The sequence below is a fragment of the Pleurodeles waltl genome, chromosome 3_1 (assembly GCF_031143425.1).
Source record: "Pleurodeles waltl isolate 20211129_DDA chromosome 3_1, aPleWal1.hap1.20221129, whole genome shotgun sequence".
NCBI classification, from domain to species: domain Eukaryota; kingdom Metazoa; phylum Chordata; class Amphibia; order Caudata; family Salamandridae; genus Pleurodeles; species Pleurodeles waltl.
This window is the reverse complement of record NC_090440.1, coordinates 539,851,796-539,878,255: the sequence shown is the minus strand read 5'-3', so window position 1 is coordinate 539,878,255 and position 26,460 is coordinate 539,851,796. Positions and strand designations below refer to the sequence as shown.

The 26,460-nt window shown below is 44.7% G+C and overlaps 1 protein-coding gene across 1 annotated transcript in view; it reads left to right on the top strand.

The window, feature by feature from the left end:
- MAP2K5 (mitogen-activated protein kinase kinase 5) overlaps positions 1-26,460 on the top strand; it is a 1,242,853-nt gene that overhangs the window by 216,502 nt on the left and 999,891 nt on the right. Inside the window, exon 4 of the mRNA XM_069222863.1 lies at positions 16,243-16,312. Within this exon, the coding sequence (XP_069078964.1) occupies positions 16,243-16,312 (70 nt within the window). The remainder of the gene's footprint in view (positions 1-16,242; positions 16,313-26,460) is intronic.

Sequence of the window (26,460 nt, the reverse complement as noted above, 5' to 3'; positions counted from 1 at the left end):
AAAACAAATGAAGATTCTAGGTGGTGACATTTCCACATGTGCAAATGTGATCATTTCAATTGAAAATGTTGTCTATAATGGCAGTGCGCTACCACACCATGCATACTCCACTTTACACCACTCCACCCCCCTGCACTCTACTCCACACTACTCCACTCCAGTCCACGTCACTTCACTTCACTCTACTCTACACCACTCCACTCTATGCCACTGCACTCAACGCCTCTCTTCTGTATGCCAATGCAGTCTACTCCACTTTGCTCTATACTCCCACTCTGCTCTGTAACATTGCTCTCTATGCCACTGCACTCTTCGTCAATGCACTCTACTCTGTACCACTTTACTCTACACCAATGTACTCTATGCCAATCCACTCTGTCACTCTAATCTTCTCTGCACCACTGCACTCTGCCACTTCTCCCTACACTCTGAAACAGTATACTGTCACTGCACTCTAAGCCACTGTTTTCCACTCTGCGTCACTCCACTTTACGTACGTGTAATCTATAGTGCACCACTCTACTCTAAGCCACTCTACTCTGCATCACTCAGCTCTATGTCACTGCAATCTGCACCATTGCACTGTAGGCCAGTCCACTCTAACGCACTCTAATCTACTCTGCACCAATGCATCCCATGCCACTTCACTCTACGCCACTCTACTGTACACCACACTCCACCACATTTTACACCAATCCACTCAATGGCAGTCGAATCTACTCCGCACCACTGCATGCTACGCCACTCCACTCTACACCACTTCACTCTATGCCACTGCACTCTACCCAGCAACACGCCACTCTACCCTGTAATACTCCACCCCGTTTTACTCTACTCTGAAACTATCTATTCTACAATACTGCACTCTGCGACACTCTACTCCACACCACTTCACTTTATGCCACTCTTCAGTACGCCACTGGACTCTGTGCTACCACAATCTACGCTGCACTGTCCTCTCTACACCGCTCTTCTGTACGCCACTTCACTCTCACTGCACTCTGCGCAATGCACTCTACACCACTGCACCAGTCTACTTTGTACCACTGCACTTTATGCCACTTTACTCTAGGCCACTCAACTACATGACACTCCACAATACCCCACTCTGGCACACTACTCCATTAAACTCTACTCCACTGTATGACACTCTGTTCCCCTCCGCTCTCTGTCCCTCAATTCCATGCCACTCATCTTGGGCAATTTACTCTAGGCCATCTACTCTGTGCTATGCCACTCCAGTCTACTCCACTCTGACACTTTACTCCTGTCTGTCACTCTGTGACATATTTCTGCCACTCTACTCTGCAACAGTCTACTCCACTGATCCACTCTATGCCACTCCACTCTATGCCCCTCTACTCTAAGCCACTCCATGCCACTCTGCTCCACAACATTCTGCTCCACTCTATACCATTCCACTGTACTATTGCACTACACCACTCTATGCCACTGCACTCTGCGACAGTCTTCTCTGCTCTACCCCACTCTATTCCTCTCAACGCAACTCCCTCTACACCACTCCGCAATACTTTACTCCACTCTATTGTCACTTGAGAACACTCTGTGCCACTCCACGTTATGACACTCTACCCCATTTTGACACTGGACTCCACTCAACTGTATGATACTCTTCTCCCCTCTGTGCCCTCCCACCCTGACACACTACTCCCTCTATGACACTCCACTTCACTCCACTCTACGCCACTCTCCTTTAAGCCACTAACTTTTATCCATGCTGAACAGCATCCACGCTAGTGTATAACATGGCTAAAACACATTGGCAAAGCCAATAGCTTTTGCATAGACTAGACCTATTGGCCTTGCCAGTGCTTGTTAATAATGTTACCAAACAAATGCTTGCTTAGTCAGAACTGGAAACGCTTGTTTCACTGTTTTTGTATTGAGTTAGAGAAAGATATGCATTACATTCAGGGCTGTTTACATGTTATTTAGGCCTTGTCTACACAGCTCATACGCTGTGCTGAAAGACATATTGTTTACAATTCAGTGGGCTTATAGCCCACCCACAGCATACCTTTAGTTCTTTTCTTCGTTTCTCTCATTTGCAATATGTCAATTGCCTAGCTTGTGTAGGCTTCCTTTGCTTTCTTGTGTTAGTTCCTCCCTGGAGCATGAACCACGTATGTGTTCCTCCTCGTTTTGTTCTTCTTTGTCTTTTTGCCACACACTTTTAAAAAAATGTTTTAAGCCTTCTTGTAATAATAATGGACGTCCAATGTGCTTTTCTTCTTTTAACACAGGCATACAGCTTCTTATTTATATTGCTTTCATCCTATCTGCCATGTCTGTAGATGCTTTAGTTGCTTACACACACACAACTGTACTACTCTATGCCACTTAACTCTACGCTACTCCACTTTTCTCCACGTCACTCCATTCTGCCATTCCACTCTACTCCACTTTCTGTATGCCACTCCTCTCAGCGCAACTCTACTCTACACCACTACTGTCCTCTACTCTGTGCCAGTCCACTCTACGTAACTCTGCGCCACTTCACTTTACTCTGCGTCACTCCACTCTATGCCACTCCATTCCAGTCATTCTGCTATACGCCACTCCACGCAACATTACACTAAGCCACTCCGACACTCTTCGCCACCCTACTCTACACTGCTATAAGCTACTCTGTGCCACTCCACTCAGCTCTGCTCCACTCCAACCTATTCCTCTCCATCCTATGCCTCTCCAAGCTACACCTCTCCACCACTCTACTCTCCGTCACTCCACGCCACTCCATTCCTTACAGTGCTACTCCCACAGTAATCTTTGCCACTCTACTTCAGGCCATTCTACTCCACACCACTCTGCTTCACTCTATTGTATGCCTCTTTTATGTCACTCTACTCCACTACACACAGTAAAATGCCAATACTACTCAAAACCACACTAGGCTATGCTATGCCACTCCACTCTGCACCACTCCAATCCACTCTACGCTGCACTACTCTGCTCCATTCTGCTCTGTGCCGCTCTGTTACTCTACTGTACACCACTCCACTCTACTCTGTGCCACTCTGCTTTACACCACTCTACGCCACTCTACTGTACTCTGTGCCCCTCTACACCACTCTACTCTGCCACTCCCCTCCACGTCATTCCATACCAACTCCACACCCCTTCACTCTAACCCACTCCATTCTATGCCACTGTACTCTGTCACTCTATGCCACTTCACCCCACACAATGCCACTCTGAAGCACTCCACTGTGCTGCTCTACAAAATGACTAAAAGACATTGGCAAAGCCAATAGCGCTCACATAGACGAGACCTATTGGCTTTGCCAATACCTGTTTATATTACTGCGATTAAATACAAAACGAAGAGTGACACTTCCCACCAACTCAGACAGACAGTTGGCTTCCCTCACTTTTAGAAGGACCGCTAATTAACGTTTCCTAGAGATGGTTAACATTGTCACATGCTGCAGCTGTGCTGCAGTGTATTTTGATGGGTTTAAGTAGGTTTACTTACAGTTCAGTTCGTTTGCTGTTGAATGAACTCACATTTTTATTCTTTTGGCTTTCAAGTACTTGCTGAGCCAGTACTCAAAATCTCCTGAAGTGTATTTCATGACATATGACACGTATCAGAAAGAAGTTCTTCGAAGCAGTTATCAAGCCGTCTTTACTCAGTCGCCCTTACCCACAGCCAGGGTAGGAGTGGGTCTGAAAATAGGCCCAGGCCCCAAAATAAAAGTGGACCCCCATTAGCGAATCGGACGGTTAAAAACGTGGCCCACGTTTGTAAATTAGTGCACATTTGAACGTGTACAGACACTTTGTATAGGGTTTTTTTTTAAATGTATGGTGACTGCATGCTTTTGTACTTGCTGCTGGCCATGTTTGTGGAAATACTAGGGAAACCAACTTCAGAAAGCGGCCCCCAGACCATAAACCAAGCCCACAAACAGACAAAAAAACGGCCCCACGCTGACCTGTCAGAGCAGCCCTTCGGGCACTGCAGGTTGTCCTATAGGCCAGCTCAGCCCTGCATAAGGCACTGGAGCACCAGTGTAAGAAGATAGGGGTTTCTTAAAATACTGTGAGTATTGTAAGGCACTGGACTAATACTGTGAAGTGGTAGGGGACTATTTGTGTTCCTGTGGGTACTGTAGTGTATTAGGATTCACTAAAGGGATGTCGTGATTTTGTAAGGCAGTACTGTAAGGTGTTAAAAGTCCTAGAGTAAGTGGTAGGGAGCCTTAAAGACGCAGTGAGTAATGAAAGATGTTGGAGTACTAGTATAAAGATGTGGGATTTTGTAAAACACAGTATCCCTGAGTACAGGTTCTACAGTGCAGCGTTTTTACGGTTGCCATGCAGAAAATCCCCACCATTGCCATGCAATTACGAGTAGAGCCCTGTGGAAAGGACTATGTGAGGACAATTTTTTTGTTTGTAAACCACACAGAATTCCTAATTCCATGGGATTCTAACGCATACATGTATCATCTGCTCTGAGCAAGTATACGTGGGGACCTATAGGTGAGGCGAGTAGGGGAGGGAAGAGGATTTTTTTTTCTGCCGGGTTGAGCATTGTATCCCCTATCCCAACCCCCCCCCCCAGGAAAAGAAACTGGGTGTATGGGGCTTGCTGCTACTGCAGTCAAAGCCTTAGGCAGTTTTTCTAGGTGGTAATCTGGTATGATTCTCCCAGTACAGGTGTTGAAAAACGTACCTACTCTGAATCAGGTGGAGTGGAATTCCACGCAGTAATTTTGTCCTGCCTGACTCCGAATTAGGGCCCAAGTGCATTGTAAGGCGTTGGGGTTGTAGCGTAAGGAGGTAGTGTGTTCAGTGTGGTGCCTCTGGGTGCTGTAAGTTATTGATGGTGGGGGATACTATCAGGACTCCATGTTATTTACCAGGAAGTACTGTAAGGTGTTAGTGAGACCTTAGGGTGCTGTGGAATAGTTTAAGGAGGTAGGGGGGACCCCTTTACGTGTTGTGGTTATTTTAGGCATTGGACATAATGCATTGTGGCAGAGGGTTGTGTGACGGTGTGGATAGAGTAAGTTTTTGGGGTTGTGATGCCTTTGGGATACTGAGTTATTGGCAGGGTATTTTAAGGCGTGTAGGCAAGAGAGAGAGTCTTTAGGCGCTGTGGGTCATATCTGGAAATAGATCGCCAGTATACCGAGGCAGAGAGTCCTTAAGGCGCCATGAGTGTTGCAAGTGATTAGACTGCTGGTGTAAAACGGCGAGGGATTCTTTGTGGGTACTGTAATGCACTGATGTCATGACACCAGGTTGTTCTGCGGGGAGTACTGTAAGACGTTAAAGGACATTCACTGAAATTTACCTATTTCGCACGGCCTTTTAATTAAAGTTTGGGCCGCGGGTGGGGCCACCCTCTGATACCAGAGCACGGGGGCGATCATTTTTTTGACAGCCGCTGATTGGAAAGTTGCTCGCAGCTCTTTGGAAGCAAAGAGTGACTGGGCGGGGGTACACGCGTTGGATCAATAACTGGCAAATTTTCCATTAAGAAAGAATGCCTGAGCAGTGTTCCAAATAGCCGGTGGCACCTTCATTTTCCGTAGAAACCTGACACAGCTGAGTGCAGGGGACAAGCCATTTTCGGGACAATTTTTCCAGACTACTTGTTAACAGTTATTGCTGTCCCGAAAGGTTGACAGCTTACATGATTGATATTTCGTTTACCTGTCACCGCAGTTTGAGTAATGGAGAAGGTCGCGTTGTGCTTTTTTTCTTATTATTATTAACTGGAGCGGTTGCTCTGACTGGGAATGGAAATCAAGGCGGACACCTCGTGCCACCGTGCGGGAGTTAATGTGGGTGTTCAGTTATGGATGGCCATTGCCCGCCGGACCCCCTTTATTTGCACACCTGGTCAGGCCACGCTAGAAGGAGTGCAGAATCGCTGTTCTTGAAAGTCTCTTTACAGACCCTTTTCACCTCAACGCGAACCCTGGGTGCTCCGTGGGAAGAGCATGTTGGAAATGCACATGGCTACACTCTTGCTGTGGAATTGTTTATGTAGAAAGGTTCGACGCGAGTTCTGGTTTAGCGTATGACCAGTTTTTACTCATTCTAAAACATAAATTGCAAATGTCTATGCTTTCTATTGCATGTTCAACCTGTACTTGGGTTTTCAGGCTTTAGAGTTCTTCCTCGTTTTTAGGGTCGTGCCTGCTTTTCGGGCACTTACCAAGTCCTGAAATTTGAGGGCTTAGTACGTACTCCTGGTTTTTAAGTCCTTGTCGTGTGCCCCTGGTCTTGTTCTTCAGGAGATCCCAGTTTCAGAGGGATTAACATTTCGTGATTCTGAGTATTTGACAGGTTACTCCGTTTTTCTGAGACTTTGGCAGGTGCTCCTTAGTACATAGAGCTTGGGAAGTGCTCCTGGTTTTTTGGAGCTTGGCAGGAGTCACTGGATTTCAAAGCCATAGCAGTTGGGGGCTTGGCTAATGGAAGGTATTGCTGTTTTCTGAGGGCCTCGGTTGCGACCCATATGTGAGATTGGTAGGTATCTCTACTTTCTGAAGATTTAACACTTTACTGATTTCTGAGGAGTTGGTAGAACATCCTGGTTTGTGAAAGTTTTGCAGTGATACTATGTTGAGGTCTTGAAGACACTGTCAAACGAGGTAGGAACAACTTCACGTTTATTTGACAGAAAATAAGGAGCCACCTCGATAACGTGTTGCATGCACCTCCCCAACCGCCGGCCTCTGCCTGCCGAACACATTCCACATTCCACCCTCGAGGCCCGCATTCCACATATCACCCCCACGAGCCCTACATTCCACATACAACATACCATCTCTCCTTTTTTTTTTTTTTTTTTTTTTACAACTTATGAATAAAAACCAAAACAATGAAAAGAGAACAAAAACAGAGAAAGGAAATACCATTTTGAGTGACAAAATATCCCACAAGTTCCACAAGAAACAAACTTAATAAGAACTCCGAAGAAGAAAAAGGAAGTCTTAAAACTGAAAGGTATTACTGATCAGGTCTTAGTTTCCATGGTAAAAATCTTTCCCGGGAAGATCTGCGTGGACATCCTTCCGCACAGTCCAAGGAAGACCTTTGTGTATTAGACTTATGCGAATCTTGAACACGTATCATAGAGCTTCCACTATAACCCCTTTCACCTTCCTTACTGCTGTCACACACATCCCTAGCACTCAAAGCAGGACCCTCGGATAACTTTACCACCTTGGATACGTTCCACCAGCAACCATCATCAACCATAATTGCACTCCCACAAACTTTTCTCACCCTAACAGGTTTTCCAAAATTAACATCACCTTTTTTTAGCAAACATACTTTTTTTTATTCGCACCAAATCTCCAGGGCAAACCATACACAACTTGGTGGCTTTGATCGTATCGTACCTCCTTTTCATGCGTTCTTGTCCTGACCTCACCTTTTCCCACTTGACCACACTCTTCCTTCCACACAATCCTTTGCTTTTCAAGGAACTCGCTAACCATGATGGAAACAGAACGGTAGTTGGTTTACGACCTCTTAATGCTTCAAAAGGTGACACATTGGTTAATGAATGAGGTGTGGAACGATAAACCCACAACATGGTGCTTACCGCCTCAAGGATGTCGTAATAATTGTGTCTAGCCCATTTTATACAATCCCCAACCACTGTATTCATTCTTTCGACCAAGCCATTGGTCTGGGGGTGATATAAAGAACTTCTCAAGTGCCTAATATCAGATTGTTTTAAGAAGTCCTCCATTTCAGAATTAACAAATTGTACCCCATTGTCCGAAATAATGGTTTCCAGAAAGCCCTCTTGCATAAAAACTTCTTTAAGGAAGTTAACAGCATCGCTCGCTGATGGAGCAGCGCAAAAACTAACCTCAGGCCATCTACTGTGGTAATCCATGAGGACAAAAGCATATCGTAAATTGTGAGGGAGAAAATTAAACAGCCCAATCATGTCTATCCCCAACTTAGACCACGGTCTTACCGGAACCTCAATAGGGTGCAAAGGTGGAGTACGTACTTTCAACCCCTTCTCAGCAGAATTGCAAATTACAGGGAGTGCAGAATTATTAGGCAAATGAGTATTTTGACCACATCATCCTCTTTATGCATGTTGTCTTACTCCAAGCTGTATAGGCTCGAAAGCCTACTACCAATTAAGCATATTAGGTGATGTGCATCTCTGTAATGAGAAGGGGTGTGGTCTAATGACATCAACACCCTATATCAGGTGTGCATAATTATTAGGCAACTTCCTTTCCTTTGGCAAAATGGGTCAAAAGAAGGACTTGACAGGCTCTGAAAAGTCAAAAATAGTGAGATATCTTGCAGAGGGATGCAGCACTCTTAAAATTGCAAAGCTTCTGAAGCGTGATCATCGAACAATCAAGCGTTTCATTCAAAATAGTCAACAGGGTCGCAAGAAGCGTGTGGAAAAACCAAGGCGCAAAATAACTGCCCATGAACTGAGAAAAGTCAAGCGTGCAGCTGCCACGATGCCACTTGCCACCAGTTTGACCATATTTCAGAGCTGCAACATCACTGGAGTGCCCAAAAGCACAAGGTGTGCAATACTCAGAGACATGGCCAAGGTAAGAAAGGCTGAAAGACGACCACCACTGAACAAGACACACAAGCTGAAACGTCAAGACTGGGCCAATAAATATCTCAAGACTGATTTTTCTAAGGTTTTATGGACTGATGAAATGAGAGTGAGTCTTGATGGGCCAGATGGATGGGCCCGTGGCTGGATTGGTAAAGGGCAGAGAGCTCCAGTCCGACTCAGACGCCAGCAAGGTGGAGGTGGAGTACTGGTTTGGGCTGGTATCATCAAAGATGAGCTTGTGGGGCCTTTTCGGGTTGAGGATGGAGTCAAGCTCAACTCCCAGTCCTACTGCCAGTTCCTGGAAGACACCTTCTTCAAGCAGTGGTACAGGAAGAAGTCTGCATCCTTCAAGAAAAACATGATTTTCATGCAGGACAATGCTCCATCACACGCGTCCAAGTACTCCACAGCGTGGCTGGCAAGAAAGGGTATAAAAGAAGGAAATCTAATGACATGGCCTCCTTGTTCACCTGATCTGAACCCCATTGAGAACCTGTGGTCCATCATCAAATGTGAGATTTACAAGGAGGGAAAACAGTACACCTCTCTGAACAGTGTCTGGGAGGCTGTGGTTGCTGCTGCACGCAATGTTGATGGTGAACAGATCAAAACACTGTCAGAATCCATGGATGGCAGGCTTTTGAGTGTCCTTGCAAAGAAAGGTGGCTATATTGGTCACTGATTTTTTTTTGTTTTGTTTTTGAATGTCAGAAATGTATATTTGTGAATGTTGAGATGTTATATTGGTTTCACTGGTAATAATAAATAATTGAAATGGGTATATATATTTTTTTTGTTGAGTTGCCTAATAATTATGCACAGTAATAGTCACCTGCACACACAGATATCCCCCTAACATAGCTAAAACTAAAAACAAACTAAAAACTACTTCCAAAAATATTCAGCTTTGATATTAATGAGTTTTTTGGGTTCATTGAGAACATGGTTGTTGTTCAATAATAAAATTAATCCTCAAAAATACAACTTGCCTAATAATTCTGCACTCCCTGTACACACCCTTTGACCACAACATCAACCTCTTTATCCATAGATGGCCACCAGTAATTCTCCCTTAACCTCCTTTTGGTCATAGTTGCTCCAAAATGTCCTTCATGTGCCAAATTTATCAGACCAGAACGTATACCATACGGAGGGATACACCTCTCACCCCTCAATAGTATCTGATCTTCTATTGAAATTTCATTCGCAACTTTACAAAACAGTTGTAACGGTAAGGAAACATTCTTTTCTTTCGGTCACCCATTGGTCACAAATTTTTTAACCTCGGTCAAAATCGGAACCTTTAGAAATGCCCCCTCCCATACAGTTTTGTTATAGGCCTTGGACACTGGAAGATCCACACTGGCAACAAAACAATCCTCTCTATCATCCTCAGAATCAAAATCATCCAACCCTTCCGTAGGTAATCTAGAGAGGAAATCCGCTCTCACATTGAGTTTCCCCAGTAAAAACGTAACCTCCATGTCGTACTGCAACAATTTAGTAGTGAGACGGGCAATACGCAGGGTAGTATAGTTTGTTTTATCACCACTGAGAATGACAAACCTTCTGCCCCACAAATAACTTCTAAACTTTTTGCTTGCCCAGACACACGCCAACAACTCTTTCTCTATTACCAAGTAATTCAGTTCAGCTTCTCTCAATACTCTAGAAGCATAACTGATTGTGGCTTCGCCTTGTTCAGTGTCCTGGACTAGAACAGCACCCAACCCATACTTGCTTGCATCAACCATTATCTTACATGTTAATAATGGATCATATGAACGTAGTGCTTTGGCATTGGTCATTTCAGATTTTACCAACTCAAACGTGTCTTGACAATCCTTGTCCCATGTGAATTCAACACTTTTCTTCAACATATTAGACAAACATTTCATCTTGGAGGCGTAATTAGGAATAAACCTGGAATAAAATTCACATAATCCTACAAAAGAGTGCAGCTCGTCCTTATTCTTTGGGGGAAGACAATTGCGAACAGCATCCACCAACCCAGGTCTCGGTTTGACGCCCTCCGACGAAACGACGTGCCCCAAAAACTCAATCTCCTTCTTCCAAAATTCACACTTGTCATCTTTTACAACCACCCCATTCTCCTCAAAAATCTGTAAGACTAGCTTAAGCACCGTGTCGTGTTCTGTTAACTGTTTGGCAAAAATAAGTACATCATCCTGGAACACCAGGACACCTTCAACGTCCTTCGGCAGGTGTGACATGATGCGTTGGAAAACTGAAGCAGCTGAAGCAAGACCAGAAGGCATCCTGCGAAATTGGAAAGTACCAAAAGGCGTGTTGAAAGCCCTATAATGTCTAGAGTCTTCTTCAAGGACAACCTGGTGGTATGCCGAAGCCAAGTCAATTTTTTAAAACCACACCGCACCACTAAGCTTCTCTAGCAAATCATTAATTCTGGGTAACGGAAAGGAGTTGATACAAATCTCTTTGTTAAGACTCCTTAAGTCAACACATAAGCGCATCTCGCCACTGCGTTTGCGAGCGACAGCAATTGGGGACAACCATAAGCTAGACTCAACCGGCTCAATTACCCCAGACAATTGTAATTTTTCCAACTCCAACTTAAGGTCCTCCCTCAAGCTGAATGCGATCGCTCTTAATTTGTGCTTAATGGGCATGGCGCCTTTTTAAATTTTGATACTATGTTTAAATCCTTTGATACATCCTAATTTTTTCTCAAATACACTAGGGAACATTATATGGAGAGTAGACAGATTCATACCACTATGGTCTTTAACTACCATTACCTGCTCACTGGTACCTGGTCTCAGTACCATACCAAAGAGGCCTTGATGGAACCAACCTAATATATTGAGACCCTTGACAGCAACATACACCTTTCCCCGGATCTTGCGTCCCTTGAATTCCAACACATCTTCGATGAAATCCTCCAGCTCTATACTCCTACCTTCATAGGAAACCGGAGCTCTGTCAGGTGGGAACAGTTTCCTACCACCCCACCTTTTCTTAAACAAGTCTAAAGTTATCATTGTGATACGTGCACTAGAATCCACAAGTAGATGCAGTATTTTGCCACCCACACAAATATCCACATACGGGTCCACACACTCCTCAGGATTCCCCGAAAGTGCTTGCTCATCTTGGACCACTACAATCATGTCACAGAATTCATTCTCCAAACATTGATTAGACACCTTGCTGGCTTCAGACACACTGCTAATCTTGACATTCTTGTTCCCAGCACTCTGACACAACCTAGCAAAGTGGCCTGTCCAGCCGCATTTGTGACACACCACATTCTTAGCAGGACAACCCTTAGAATCTTTTGCATGTGGAAAATTCCCACATCTGAAACAAATATTACTCCGTTTGAAAAATTGAATGTTGCTGGGCTTTAGTTCTTTGCGTGTAGAAACAACGTTGACACTAGCTTTCTCTTCTTCCTTGCGTTGAGACAAAAGTTCTTTAAGAGATGCTTGAGCCAGTTCAATGCTCTTGGCCTGCTTGATCACATCTTCAAGTGAAGGATCCCCCATCGTAAGTAGTCTTTGCTGGATGTGTTTGTCACAACAATTCCCTATGGGCTGGTCCCTGACCAGCTGATCACGGAATGCGCCAAATTGACATTGTGCACACAATTTACGAAGAGCACTGACAAACTCATCAATCAATTCACTTTGTAGCTGGGCCCCCTTGACAAATTTGTGGCGTAATACAACAAGGCTCGGCTGTTTGTCAAATCTCAGGATGAGGTTTTTTTCTGTTTCCTGATATTCGTCCAATTCTTCGCCTTCCGCCTCCTCGACATCAGGTAGGTGTTTCAAAGTCTCTCGGCCTTCAAATCCCAGTGAGTGTAATAATAGAAACTTTTTACTTTCGGGTCTGTACCATGATGCTTCGATAGCCCCTAAATAAGTTTCATACGCATCGAACCATTGAGGCCAAGACACCGGTGGTTCCCCAGATGTTTCTAAAAATGGTGGAGGAGCAGAGACAGATTGCATAGTATTCCCTAAAATCTGTCCAAAAGAAATTTTTAAAAAAATGACAGTGTTGATTGGGTGCTAATATTACAGACAGAGGATTCTGTCGTTATCCTGGAATAGACAAAGCCAGTCTTGTTGTAACCAGTTGTCTGACCAAGATTTGTAAACTTGTTGTAACCAGTTGTCTGACCAGATTTGTAAATAATAAATAATTCCTTTTTTTTTTTTAACTCTTTTTTTTATTTTTAAAATCCGTTTGTCAATGTTCTAAAACCAAAAATTGAAGAGTAGCGTAATCCAAGTACAGCTGTGAACACGCAGCTACTGTAACGTGTGTTTCACCGTAGGTGTCTCTTCTTCTTATCCAGGTTGCCATGGTGCGTGCAGGTTGCTATGATATGGGCCGTGAGGAGCGAGGAAAGAGAGAGAATGCGCGCACACTCTCTGCTCTCGCTTGTCACGTGATGCAAGGCAGCTTATGCGCGGGTCACGCGAAGGGTGGGAGTCGCGTGCAGACTGTTTTAGTTGGAGACCGCACAAAAGGTTTCTTCCAGGAGGGCATATAAACATGAATGCAGCGGCGAAAAAGGTCTCACCTTTAGGGAAAATTAAATGTCCGACAGCAGTGCCGCGGCTGCCACCGGAAAGCGCTCAATCACTGTGCGTAGGTTCCGGGGTGGCTCCAGGAAAACCGTTCGTCGCCAGAATTATGTTGAGGTCTAGAAGACACTGTCAAACGAGGTAGGAACAACTTCACGTTTATTTGACAGAAAATAAGGAGCCACCTCGATAACGTGTTGCAGGCACCTCTCCAACCGCCGCCCTCTGCCCACCGAACACATTCCACATTCCACCCTCGAGGCCCACATTCCACATATAACCCCCACGAGCCCTGCATTCCACATTCCACATTCCACATACAACATACCAGTTTCTGTGGAAGTGGCAATGGGCCTTGTTCCTTGTAGGAGCAGGGATTGTCAGGGGCTCTTTGTTAACTTTTGCCTGCTCCAGTTCCTGCAGATGGACAGGGGGACCTCTTGTTTCTGAAGCTGGACATTTTCACTTGGTTTATCCGTGTTGAAAGAAGGCCCCTATTCCTAATGCCAGTGCTTGGTAGGTTGTCATGGTTTCTGATTGCTTAGCAAGTAGTCTGTGTCTAAGAGCCAGGCAGGTGTTATTGGTTTCTGTGGCCTCTGTAGGTGGAAGTGGTTTCTGAGGCCTTAGCAGGTGCCCTTGGTTTCTTAAGGCTAGATATGTAACCGTGGTTTCAAGATATTAGCCATGTGCCACTGTTTCCTGAAAGCCTGGCAGATGCTTCCAGCTTTTGAGGGATTGGTTGATTATTTTACTTTCTGAGGACCTTTTAGGCACCTCTAATTTCTGAGGGCTTGACAGATACCTCAGGTTTGTGAGTGCTTGTCAAGTGACTGGATTGTGGGGGCATGACAGATGCCTCTGGATTGTGAGGGCTTGACAGATGCCTCTGGTTTATGAAGACTTTCCAATGAACCTTGATCACTAGCCAGACACAGCTCTTTTTTGGCTTTGAGCAATGCTGAAAATTAATAGAACCCTCCGTTTCCTTGTTCTAGCACCTCCAAAACACATTTTCCCTATACAGTTTTCTCATAGGGATTTTAGACACGACTACAGCCCTAAATTGCTGAACGGAATTACACCAAATTTTTTGCAGAAAGCTCGATCTTGGTCCAGAAAGATCTTTTTGTAATTTGGTGTAAATCTGTTCTGTAGTTTTGTAGTTATTACAGAAAATATATTTATGTATATCTATAGAGGTGGTGGATCTGCAGAGTCACATGCCAACAGGAGTGCTGTGATTGGCTGGCCGCAACCTGACAGGAAAGTTGCAGCTGTCATTTTGTGTATCAAGACTCAGTCCTGGAGGTGAAAAATAAAACCTAAAGATGATAAGGGGTCAGGGTAGAGGTCTCCTCACCACATGGGACTGATGGAGTGGTGTCTGAGGTGCCCCCCTCATGGGCAAGAAATTGCCCCAAAAAAATTTTTTGGGGTGCGCGACGATCCGCAGATCCTCCGTGGCGCTCAGCGCGGCCTCCAGTGTGAATCTGCAACTGATCACATATCCATACCACAATTAAAAAAACATACAGCCACTCACACAGCCACTCACACGCCCAAACAGCCACTCACAGAAACACCAAACCACTTGCACACCTACTCACAGACCCACACACTCACACACTCACGTACACATTCACACACACACTCACAAACCCACACACCCACAAATACCCCCATACAGCTACTCACACACCCATGCACAGACCCACAAAACCACTCACATGCACTCACATATCCACACAGCCATTCACATATCCACTCGCACATCCATATAACCACTCCGACACCCACACAACCACACAAACCCAGCCACACACCCGTACAGCCACTCACAGACTCACACAGTGTGGTTGGCTGCCAACGGGAAGTAGGCCACATGGCTTGTGCAGGGCCTGGCCACAGGCCCTGCATCTAGACCCCGCACTCACAGTCGAAGGCTTTGTGCAGCATGGGGTTGGCTGCATGCAGAGGGTTGGCTGCAGGTGGTGGTTGGATTAAAGTATGGTAATTAAATATTATATTATGTTAAAAAAAAAAAATGAAAATCACTTTAAAAAAACAAAGGTTACAGGGATGTTACAATTAGGAAATAGAATTTAAAAACATTAGAAATTCATTAAAAAACAAAGGTTACAAGGACAATAGAGTCCGGTTCAGATTTTGCACACACAAAGCAATAGGAATTCAGCAGTTATAGTTATCTCAAGAAACTATAACTCTTGCCCTAAGCTAACTATAACTCGCACCTCACCATGCACTGCTAATTACCCCACATAGTACATTAGTCTTGACATCATTGATAATATCACTGCAACATTTGCAGTAATATCATTGATGAGAAAACTGCAAGACCATTCCCTTTCAGGCTTAGAGTGCCACATAATTTATGCAAAAAAGGAAGCATGTATCTCTGGGTAGTTCCCAATTTTAGATGGAGTGCAGCTGCTATATGTGTAGCACCTTACACCTTCACTGATACACTGAACCTGCTTGCCTCAAGTGTCTGTTTTTTTTCGAGCAGAGTTTTTAAGCATAGGATTAGCAAACCAAGCTGGGAAATGACAAAGCCTTTTGCCATTACAGCAAAGTCTTTAAGTATAGCATTAGCTAGTGCCATTCATGCTGAGCTGTACCATTCCAGGCATGGTATGCATGGCTTTGTATTGGTAACATACCATCTAAAATAACATAGGTGAAGAAAAGCAACCCCTGACACGTGTTTCACTATAGGGTAGAGCTCATCAGAGAGGTATAGCTCTCCACCTAAACGTGGGAACTACCCAGCATTCCCTGCTTCCCTTTTTCATCGTTTAAGCTTGAGCCCCTGTGTCCTGACAATGTTTTTGTTTAAATATGGTGTATATATTTATATTTTATGTAGGAAGGTGAATAAGGATAGAGCATGAATTATTTTGTGTCTGTTTGTTAGTAGATTAGCAAGCACAACAGAGCGGTGCTTTGGGTGCCGACTCCCTCATTTTATGGCTTTACATCCTCATCTCCTGTATAAACTCTCATGCGCTAAGCCCCTGTAACCCTGTGTTTTATCTTCTGCAGTATTACAACACAGTCATGGAGCAACAGGTGAACGGCGTGCTGACGGAGCCACTGAACATCTTCCCCAGAGGTGAGCACTCCTGGGAAACAATGCTTTCCAAAAGTTACCCCCTCATGCCTTCTAGCATGCTGCTGTGCATGTGTCACGCACGTCATTGATTAAGTTAGTGGGTGAGAGAATCTTTTGGAAGTGACTCCAGGAATGCGCAAATGACTGTAAGATATGCAATTAGACTGTTGAACCCCATGTTTTTTTTTGCTTGTCTGTATCTTATTTCTCCTTAGTTGAGGGTTTGGGCATGTGTTTTCTGCCATTTTCCCGAAGGCTTCAGCCTTTGGCTTAAAGAATCATGCATGTGTTTAAAAAGTGCACAGGCTGCCCATTGCATTTACCAACATGCTGTGATGAACATGTGTAAGACACGCATCGGGGCAGTGTCCCGCTGCACTTTCCTGCATCTCTCTCCAAGCTGCAACCTCAGTCGCTCTCGCTTTGCCAATGCTGTGTGGGCAGCGCTACTGGCTGACCAAATTCTGGAGGCTTTAAAAATGCCCATATACCGAGTGCTTAATTTGTGCTTGTTGTTTCCGGTGCTGAGCACCGGCGCTTAGTCTTCTGCCTCAAGCATTTTCTGCGAGCAAAAGACAAATTTGGGAAAGACCGAGGAAGAGAAAAACGAAAAAGCGTCACAATGAGGGAAAGCAGAAAGTTGCAGGTGTGAGCTGAAGGGGCAGGAGGGGCTGTAAATAAATTGGAGAGGTCCAAGATGGCTTCGGGATTACGCTGCCTCAGTATTCCGTGTTTGCACATGTAATTGCAGCAGCCGCATGTTTAAGAGAAGGGCTTTGGGCACCGGCACCTTTTTTATTTACAAATTAAGCACTGCATATACCGAAAGAAAAAGGCAACTGTGGTATACATGTGTTCTCCCTCCTCGAAGTATAGTTAAAACGGAAAATGATGCTCGTACATTATCATCACATCCGTTGCCACGATTTGATTGAGCAGGACCCGAATGCGGTGACCGTAGCTCAACCTGTATCATAGAATTGATAAGGGAGCGTCGTCTTGATGCAGTCAAACAGTCAGTACAGTAAGCCCGTAATCGTACTTTATAGATGATTCCGCCAGAGACAAATTACAGATGGTTAAATCTGTATCAGGACGAAGTAAAAGCACACCTCGTCGTTTTATCTGAATTCAAGACTTTCATTGTTTGAAAAGGCTTAAAATACTGTTCCCTTTGTTAAGATTGTGACATTACTATCACCCAGGTTTATAGACCACTTCAATTCCTAGAATTGACTGACAAATATAAAGAGTGCTCCCTTATCGATTCTATGATATAGGCTTTTAAAAAAGCGCCGGAACTGGCAAAGCCAATAGTGGTGACTGTCCATGTTAAAAGTATAGAAATCCTTGTTTTCTATAGCTTACCACGCGCATCACATCATCGCGTTACATTATGCAATGCGGTGGCAACTTTTAACGCATAGCAAGCATGTTTTCTATACTTTCAGGGTGGCCACAGCGTTGTGTGACGCAACGTGAGGACGAAACGTGGCTGCCATTATGAAAGTATAGAAAATATTGTTTCTGTACAGCTGGCATCAACAAGGCTTCCTGTGTGTCGCACGAGGAGCATTATAATGGGACATGGAGTAAGTGAGAGGGGAAAGAGGGCAGGAGCCCATTGATGAGCAAGGCATGCATCTCCTCTCCACAGAGCCCTGACCAACAAATTACATTAAAACAGAGTAGATCTATGGTGTCAGCAGTGGAAGACTGCACCTTATCCAGTCTAAATCAACTGTGAAACAAAGCCGTGCTCAATGGCAGAATAGCGAGGACAGCCATTTAATAAAGTGCAGGGGCGCGAGATTGACATGAAAGCCATGTACTCATGAGCAATGACTGATGTGAAGACCACTCTGTGTAGAACTGAAGTTCCCGGGGATATGTAAAGTGTGGCGGGGCAGTTGGAGTTTGTGGTGATCTCGGGTGCGACTTCTGTGCACTTTAGAAGTAAATCTTTACTTTTTTTTTAATCCAACGACTCTTTTCAAAGGTCACTGCAATAGGCACATGAACCCATTAGTCTCTCCCCTTTAACTGGAATCTCTGAGCAATATGTTACTCATCGTAGTGATGCATTAAACTACTGAATGTTCCAACGGGGATTAAAAAAAAAAGATGAAAAGCGACGTACGGGCTGATGTATTTATGCATGTGGTATTTTTATCGTGAAAACCTAGCCAAAAGGAGAACTGCACTGTACAAATCTGCACAGATCTCCGCAGTAAATACCTTTTCCCAGATTAGGATTAGAATTTGTGATCTTCGGGTTACACATAGATTTCTGCAATCGATAGACTAACCCACTGAACAACCTCAGAAGCATTGGAACCAGTGTCATGAATGTATGTTTTAATCTGTGACATATAGCACCTGTTTTCGGCTAGCTTTTTTAATATTGCCACTATATTCGATTATCTCCCCTTTTTTGATTTTCAATTGTAGGTTCCTTTATGTCTGTAGTGTCTCTTTTTATCTATTTCCCGCTTATTTGTTCGATGTGGTTTAACAGTTTAGCTGTCTGCCAGAGCTCATTCAATCACAAATACAATTTTAAAAGCAGTATAGAGAGATGGACTTGAGTTCTGTCGCTTTGCAGATGTTCTACCTCTCATCATACCTGGACAGCAGTTTGTTCAATATCCTATAACTAATAACACAGACCCTGTGACAAATACAGTAGGGGAGTGGCCTTTACATTTGGAAAACCTTCAATAGCACTTGATGCCACGTGCGTCAGCAGCAGGAACGCCTCAACATGGAATGGTGTGCTGATAATTCCTCACTTCTAAAATGGCCACCACATCCAAATGTAATGGTGCAGTGATGTATGGAGGGGGTTGGTGGGTGGTACGTGTAAAGAGGGAATTTGCCAAGCTGCTATAATGTCATCCTTGCCTCTGTCCCAGTGGTGATCTTATGTATTCTTTTAACCACCAGCGGGCTTCCCCCGATCTGACCCTCATTCATACCAGTGGTCAATGACAGTGGTGGGTGAGGTATTTGCTGATTCATCTGTTGCGCTAGTATGGCACTTTACAAATATGTGTTCTTCGGCACATGACCAGTATAATGATCCTGCATGGTGGTGAGCCAGCTGCTTCCTTCATGCTCACTGTACTGCATTTGAGCCATGTGTAGGTACTTAGGGTACATGCACTTTGGGGAGACAAAGTGACTTTGTGGCACTGTTTTCGACCATGGTGCACTGGGATCGGTGTCAGCCAGAGTGAGTAGCTGTAACAAACTCCTACAGAGCTGTTCAGGTGCGGTCGGAGGCAGAATCGAAGAGGAGAGAATAACTCTGTTCACTGGTTTAGCTGCTGCTTGATGACACCAGTAAACACAACTGATTGAGCACATAATGTAGGGGGTCAGTGATGCATTTGGCGTGTTGGTTGGTGGGGACAGGCTGTCAGAGTTCACTGGACGAGAGCTCTTGCAAGTAAATAAATGCACAGCCTTGCTTGTTAATTATCTCTTCGTTTTGGGGCAGTCTCATGAGTGAAAGCAGACTCACAAGTGGAGGATGAGGACTCCACTTAAGACCAAATAAGGCAGCATTGTTTTAGAATTAAGACTCTCCTGTCATTAAATATGCATTCAGCATGTCCTTAGTTATAGCCTCAATGAAGATGCAAGGGGAACTGCTAAAGCATTTGGGGGGAATAACAAAATATCCTAAACACAGACAGCTCTCTCACACCCCTCCTAGACCAGCAGTCACACACAACTGAAAACACACTCCTCAAGGAATACCATTCATACGCTCCTGTAGATGCTCTTCCACACATCATCTTAATTGGAAAACAGTTGTTGGTTCAGTTGCAGATAACTGATAACGTAGACCCTGTGACAAACACTGTGGGGGTTGGGGGGGGGGGTGTTAAGTTTGGAACCACTGCCATACTTGCAGTCTTACTCTTCTGACAGCACCTCCACACTCAGAGTAACAGGTGCACAGTACCAAAAGTACTCTCACACCCCTGCAGACTACTTATGCTGCCAGATCTAAAATGTTTTGTAACAAAGACTACAAACAGGTATTCTATGCCTCCCTGACACCAGCAAGTAGTTTAATTCTACAAAAGACTGCATTTATTAAAGCCAGTAGATCTGGCATGCATTGTCTCTTATTAATGAGACCTACTGGTATTGCCAATACTTGTTTTAGTCTTTGCTCATTTCTTGTTTGTCATTATTTTTTTATTTGTGTTATGTTTTTGTAGTCTCTGCCATTTTTCAACGATTGTCTGTTTTCTTCCTCTTTCAGTTCATTACCCCATCTCTCTCTTTGCTATGTCTTTTCTTGCAGTTTTTAGGTCAAACGTAAGTGTACGGCTTCTTGTATACTTTTAGTATACTTTACTTCTGTGGGCTTAAAGCAATTACATTTGTTTGTTTCAGTGTAATTTAAAATCCTTGCTTGCTAGTGGTCAGTCACACCTCTTTGTCCCGCCTTTTTCTCTTTGGGAGCAGGATCTGCCTACCCTTTGTTGTGCTTATCTGTTTGTTGGGGGGCTTTTTCTTCTTGGTTTCTGCTCGTGATTGACAACGCTTCCCTTTTCACTTGCAGAGCATTCTTGCTCTCAGCTAACATAACCATGTTGTTCCATTTACATCTCATATGCTTTACTTAATCTAGCATTCTCTGAGTATTTGCCTTTTCCAGGATGTTTTTTTTTTTAGCCAATATATTACTCTTGTCTCCCCTCCCTCATAACCTGAACGCACAGTGTAACACCTTTCACAAAACGGGCACAGAGCTTCATTTTTCAGAACACGCCTGAAAGTCATTGGGGATGTGTGGAATTCAAGATTGCAGGGTGCAGTGCCTTATGCTGCCAAGAGGTCCCAAGGGACACCTACGCATAGCCTGTGGTACTGCACCCTTTCCCTGCTTTGTGTACATTAGAATGGTAAATGTTGCAGTATTTTTTCAGCCAGCATATTATAAGTGTAAAAGCGTTAACGTAACCATGTTCTTCCCGACTACATTTTACATGCTTTTCATAATCTTGTTTTTTAGGTCCATGCTATCCAATGTGTTCCCACTGTAATTAATGTTCTCCATCAACACATGTCTCAAATAAGGTTTAGTCCCAAAGCTGCTCCCTTTGTAACTGGGGAGCAAGGTTTGAGTATCCGAGTCGGTTCACCATCCTGTGATTCTGGGCAATTCACTTTATCTCTGCATGCCCCCCAAAAAAAGTCTGCACTTGTGTAATATAATTGGGCGCTTGCTCGTCGAGTTCCCTCTATATAAAACTGCAAAATACCTTTAGTGATTTTGGAGAAGATTGTAAGCAATATGTCGTCCAGCACCAAGAATACACATAGATGCTGAGCTAGAAATCACTTTAAAATGTATACCCTGTCATCCTTCGTGGCATGGAAAGGTGCTTTTAGTCGGGTCTGGTGTGGTGCCTGTTGGATTTCACCAGGAATTTTTACACACAGGCATAAACACATCCACACTCTTTCCCCCTCCCTGTTTGGAAAGACTTCAAAAACATTGGTCATTTTACAAAGTAATGTGCTTTATCCCACTTACTACACCAACAAATCTGTATTTCTCCCTCTTCCCACTGCCCCGTACACCCCTCTCTTGTGTGATTTCAGTATGTTTCAGCCACTGAAAGCATGGGATGAAAAAGTGTGTTTACACAGATTAGCGCTTGTCACGTTGATTAAAAGCTGCCCCTCCAGTTCCAAATTCTTGTTAGTAAGAGCAACAAAGAGATTTCAGCCATCATGACTCAATTTTGCCCCATGTAAAGCTCCACTTCAGTTGTACACTCTTTAGCGAACGCTTTTCAGGAGAAGAACCATCTTCTTAAGATATTACGTCCCAACTCCTGACAATTGCAGCCTAATCCACTTCCCTACTTGTGCAACCACATTTATCATACTTTTGCCCTAGTTCTCCATTGGGGCATTGTAAGGAAATGCCTCCTTGGCATGGTTACCCCCTAACTTTTTGCCTTTGCTGATGCTGAGTTTTGATGTGAAAGTGTGCTGGGACCCTGCTAACCAGGCCCCAGCACCAGTGTTCTTTCCCTAAACTGTACCTTTGTCTCCACAATTGGCACAGCCCTGGCACTCAGGCAAGTCCCTTGTAACTGGTACCCCTGGTACCAAGGGTCCTGATGCCAGGGAAGGTCTCTAAGTGCTGCAGCATTTCTTATGCCACCCTGGGGACCTCTCACTCAGCACATGCACACTGCCTCACAGCTCTCCTCAGAGTGCCATGCCAACGTCACACTGCCTGTGGCATAGGTAAGTCACCCCTCTAGCGGGCCTTACAGCCCAAAGGCAGGGTGCACTATACCACAGGTGAGGGCATATGTGCATGAGCACTATGCCCCCACAATGCCTAAGCAAAACATTAGACATTGTAAGTGCAGGGTAGCCATAAGAGTATATTGTCTGGGAGTTTGTCAAACGCGAACTCAACAGTTCCATAATGGCTACACTGAAAACTGGGAAGTTTGGTATCAAACTTCTCCACACAATAAATGCACACTGATGTCAGTGTGCAATTTATTGTAATATACACCCAGAGGGCATCTTAGAGATGCCCCCTGAATACCAATCCGACTCCTAGGGTAGGCTGAACAGTTTCTGCCAGCCTGCAACACACCAGACAGATTGCTGGCCACATGGGGAGAGTGCCTTTGTCACTCTGTGGCCAGGAACAAAGCCTGTACTGGGTGGAGGTGCTTCTCACCTCCCCCTGCAGGAGCTGTAACATCTGGCGGTGAGCCTCAAAGGCTCACCACTTTTGTTACAGCGCCCCAAGGCATCCCAGCTAGTGGAGATGCCCGCCCCTCTGGCCACTGCCCCCACTTTTGGCGGCAAGGCTGGAGGAGATAATGAGAAAAACGAGGAGTCACCCACCAGTCAGGACAGCCCCTAAGGTGTCCTAAGCTGAGGTGACCCCAGCCTTGAGAAATCCTCCATCTTGTGCTTGGAGGATTCCCCCAATAGGATTAGGGATGTGCCCCCCTCCCCACAGGGAGGAGGCACAAAGCGGGTGTAGCCACCCTCAAGGACAGTAGCCATTGGCTACTGCCTTCCCAGACCTAAACACACTCCTAAATGTAGTATTTAGGGGCACCCCAGATCCCAGGAAATCAGATTCCTGCAATCTAAAGAAACAAGAAGGACTGCTGACCTACAAGCCTGCAGAAAAGGAGGAAGACGACAACTGCTTTGGCCCCAGCCCTTCCACCGGCCTGTCTCCAACTTCGAAAACCTGCAACCAGCGTCGCATCCGACAGGGACCAGTGACCTCTGAAGCCTCAGAGGACTGCCCTGGACTAAAGGACCAAGAAACTCCAGTGAACAGCGGCCCTGTTCAAAACCAGCTACTTCTTTGCAACAAAGAAGCAACTTCCAAAGACTGCACGTTTCCCGCCGGAAGCGTGAGACTTCTCACTCTGCACCCAACGCCCCCGCTCGAGATTCAGAGAACCAACACCTCTGGGAGGACTCCCTGGCAACTGCGAGTCCGTGAGTAACCAGAGACGACCCCCCTGAGTCCCCACAGCGACGCCTGCAGAGAGAATACAGAGGCACCCCCTGACCGCGACTGCCTGTAACAAGGGACCCGACGCCTGGAACCAGCACTGCACCCGCAGCACCTGAAGGAACCGAACCTCAGCGCAGGAGTGACCCCCAGGCGACCCTCTGCCTTGCCCAGGTGGTGGCTGTCCCGAGAAGCCCCCACTGTGCCTGCCTGCACTGCTAGAGTGACCCCCGGGTCCCTCCATTGTTTCCTACCTGAAACCCGACGCCTGCTTTGCACACTGCACCCGGCCGCCCCTGTGCTGCTGAGGGTGTGTTTTGTGTGCCTACTTGTGTCCACCCCCCTTGAACCCCCAACGGTGGGCTGCCTATACCCCAGAACTGAGACTTGTAAGTGTTTTACTTACCTCCTAATCAAACCTTTACTTACCTCCCCCAGGAACTGTTGATTTTTGCAGTGTCCACTTTAAAAATAGCTTATTGCCATTTTTACAAAGACTGTATATGATATTGCTTTTATTAAAAGTTCCTAAAGTATCTAAGTGAAGTACCTTGCATTTAAAGTGTTTACTGCAAATCTTGAACCTGTGGTTCTTAAAATAAACTAAGAAAATATATTTTTCAATATAAAACCTATTGGCCTGGAGTAAGTCTTTGAGTGTGTATTCCTCATTTATTGCCTGTGTGTGTACAACAAATGCTTAACACTACCCTCGGATAAGCCTACTGCTCGACCACACTACCACAAAATAGAGCATTAGAATTATCTTATTTTGCCACTGTCTTATCTCTAAAGGGAACCCTTGGACTCTGTGCACACTATTTCTTACTTTGCAATAGTATATACAGAGCCAGCTTCCTACCGGCATCTTAAGGATTTTGGAGGACTTGGGAAAACATATTTTGGGGACCGCTGTTCGTAACAGATTTTAATTTATGATCCAGTACCAGCTCTTTCTTGCCCTCTTTGGTCCGGTCACTGACAACGCACAGGCACCTCCGTCCAAATTCTTAATGTGTTTACATCTAATACTCAGGGATAGTGATGTGTGTTTTTAATACTTGTAACATAGCAGCAGCTCACTAATATTACTGGAAATAATCTCTGTGACACCCTCCCATTTCTCCTATGTGATGTCCTGCTTTGGTCTTAAAGAACCCTTTTTTATGGATACTGCATGAAACAAACACAATATTTCTCTGAAAATGTCAGTAGCAGTCCCTCACACATTACTCACAATAAAAATAAATTACAAGAAAACGGTACTAAAAATAATCTAAGACATGGTCAAGGTCATCAGAGCAAGACTCTTTGCAGTAAATGGAGGCGCTTTAGTTATATGCAGGACCACTGGAATTCTGTGGCAGAGAGGTCCAAATTATGCGGCAGGGTTGACCAATATATGTGCAGGAAAAGTCCAGTTGTGCATTTACAACGCCAATAACTCTAACTCAAGCAAATGTGAGACCTATTGCATTGAAAATGCTTGTTACTTTATTCTAACACTGCATGATCCTTCAGTCACCTCTCTTGCTTACTTTGTTTCATTTTCTGCTGGCAGGTGCACTGCTCAAGTGACTAGTGCAGCAGAATGTTCTTCATAAACATAGGTGCCCCCATTTTTTTGCTTTCAGCATATAGAGATCATAGTAAATAGAGTAAATGACCCTCACCTGTGATGAGCGGTCTACGTAGGGCACCTGTTGTTAAGAAAAAAGCCAAGTGACCAAGAGGGCAGGCCTCCATGTCAGAGCAGTTGGCACTTGATTGTCCAGTGGCACATCCATGTTCTACTGCAGAGTACCTTCTGTGCCAAGTTACTTAAGCACTTCTCTGACTCTATAAAATGTCACTGGACTGTTATAGAAATAGCTTCACATTTACATTGTGCTCATTAGGGTTTCTTTGTCAGCATTTATAAAATCGGCATATGCTGGGTCATATTTGGAGCTACAGACAACACCTGCACAAACCAATTTTACATTCATATTAAAGATTCTTTTTTTTTTAGTAATAGCATGTTCGTTGTATTGTGCTTTCAGTCATAGGATGAACATGCAATTATTAGAACCAGGTGTAGCACTTTAGTAATTTCATTGACCTTGCAAGGAAGAAAGGCTGAGTTGACCATGTCCGGATTTGTATCCGTGACACACAGGCAGAGCCCTGCAATAAGTATTTAACCCACAGACCTTTATTTAAACATATATGCAGGTTTTCAAAGATATGTTTTCACATGGAGGAGTAAGAAAAAAAAGAGTAATGAGATTGTTAAACCTATTCATATTAATCAATCAGTCAGGAAATTTGTAAAGTGCACTACTCACCCGTGAGGGTCTTAAGGCGCTGAGGGGAGTGGCTGCTACTGCTCGAACAGCCATGTCTTGAGATGGCTCTTGAAGGTAAGGAGGTCCTTGGTCTGACGCAGGTGGGTGGGAGGACCGTCCTGGCGGCGAGGTGCGAGAACGATCTGCCACTGGTGGTTGTTCTGCGATGCGTGAGACGGTGGCGAGGGCAAGCTTGGCAGAGCGAAGCTGTCTGGTTGGGGTGTAGAAGGAGAGCTGTCTGTTGAGGTATTCTGGACCGGTGTTGTGCAGTGCCTTGTGAGCGT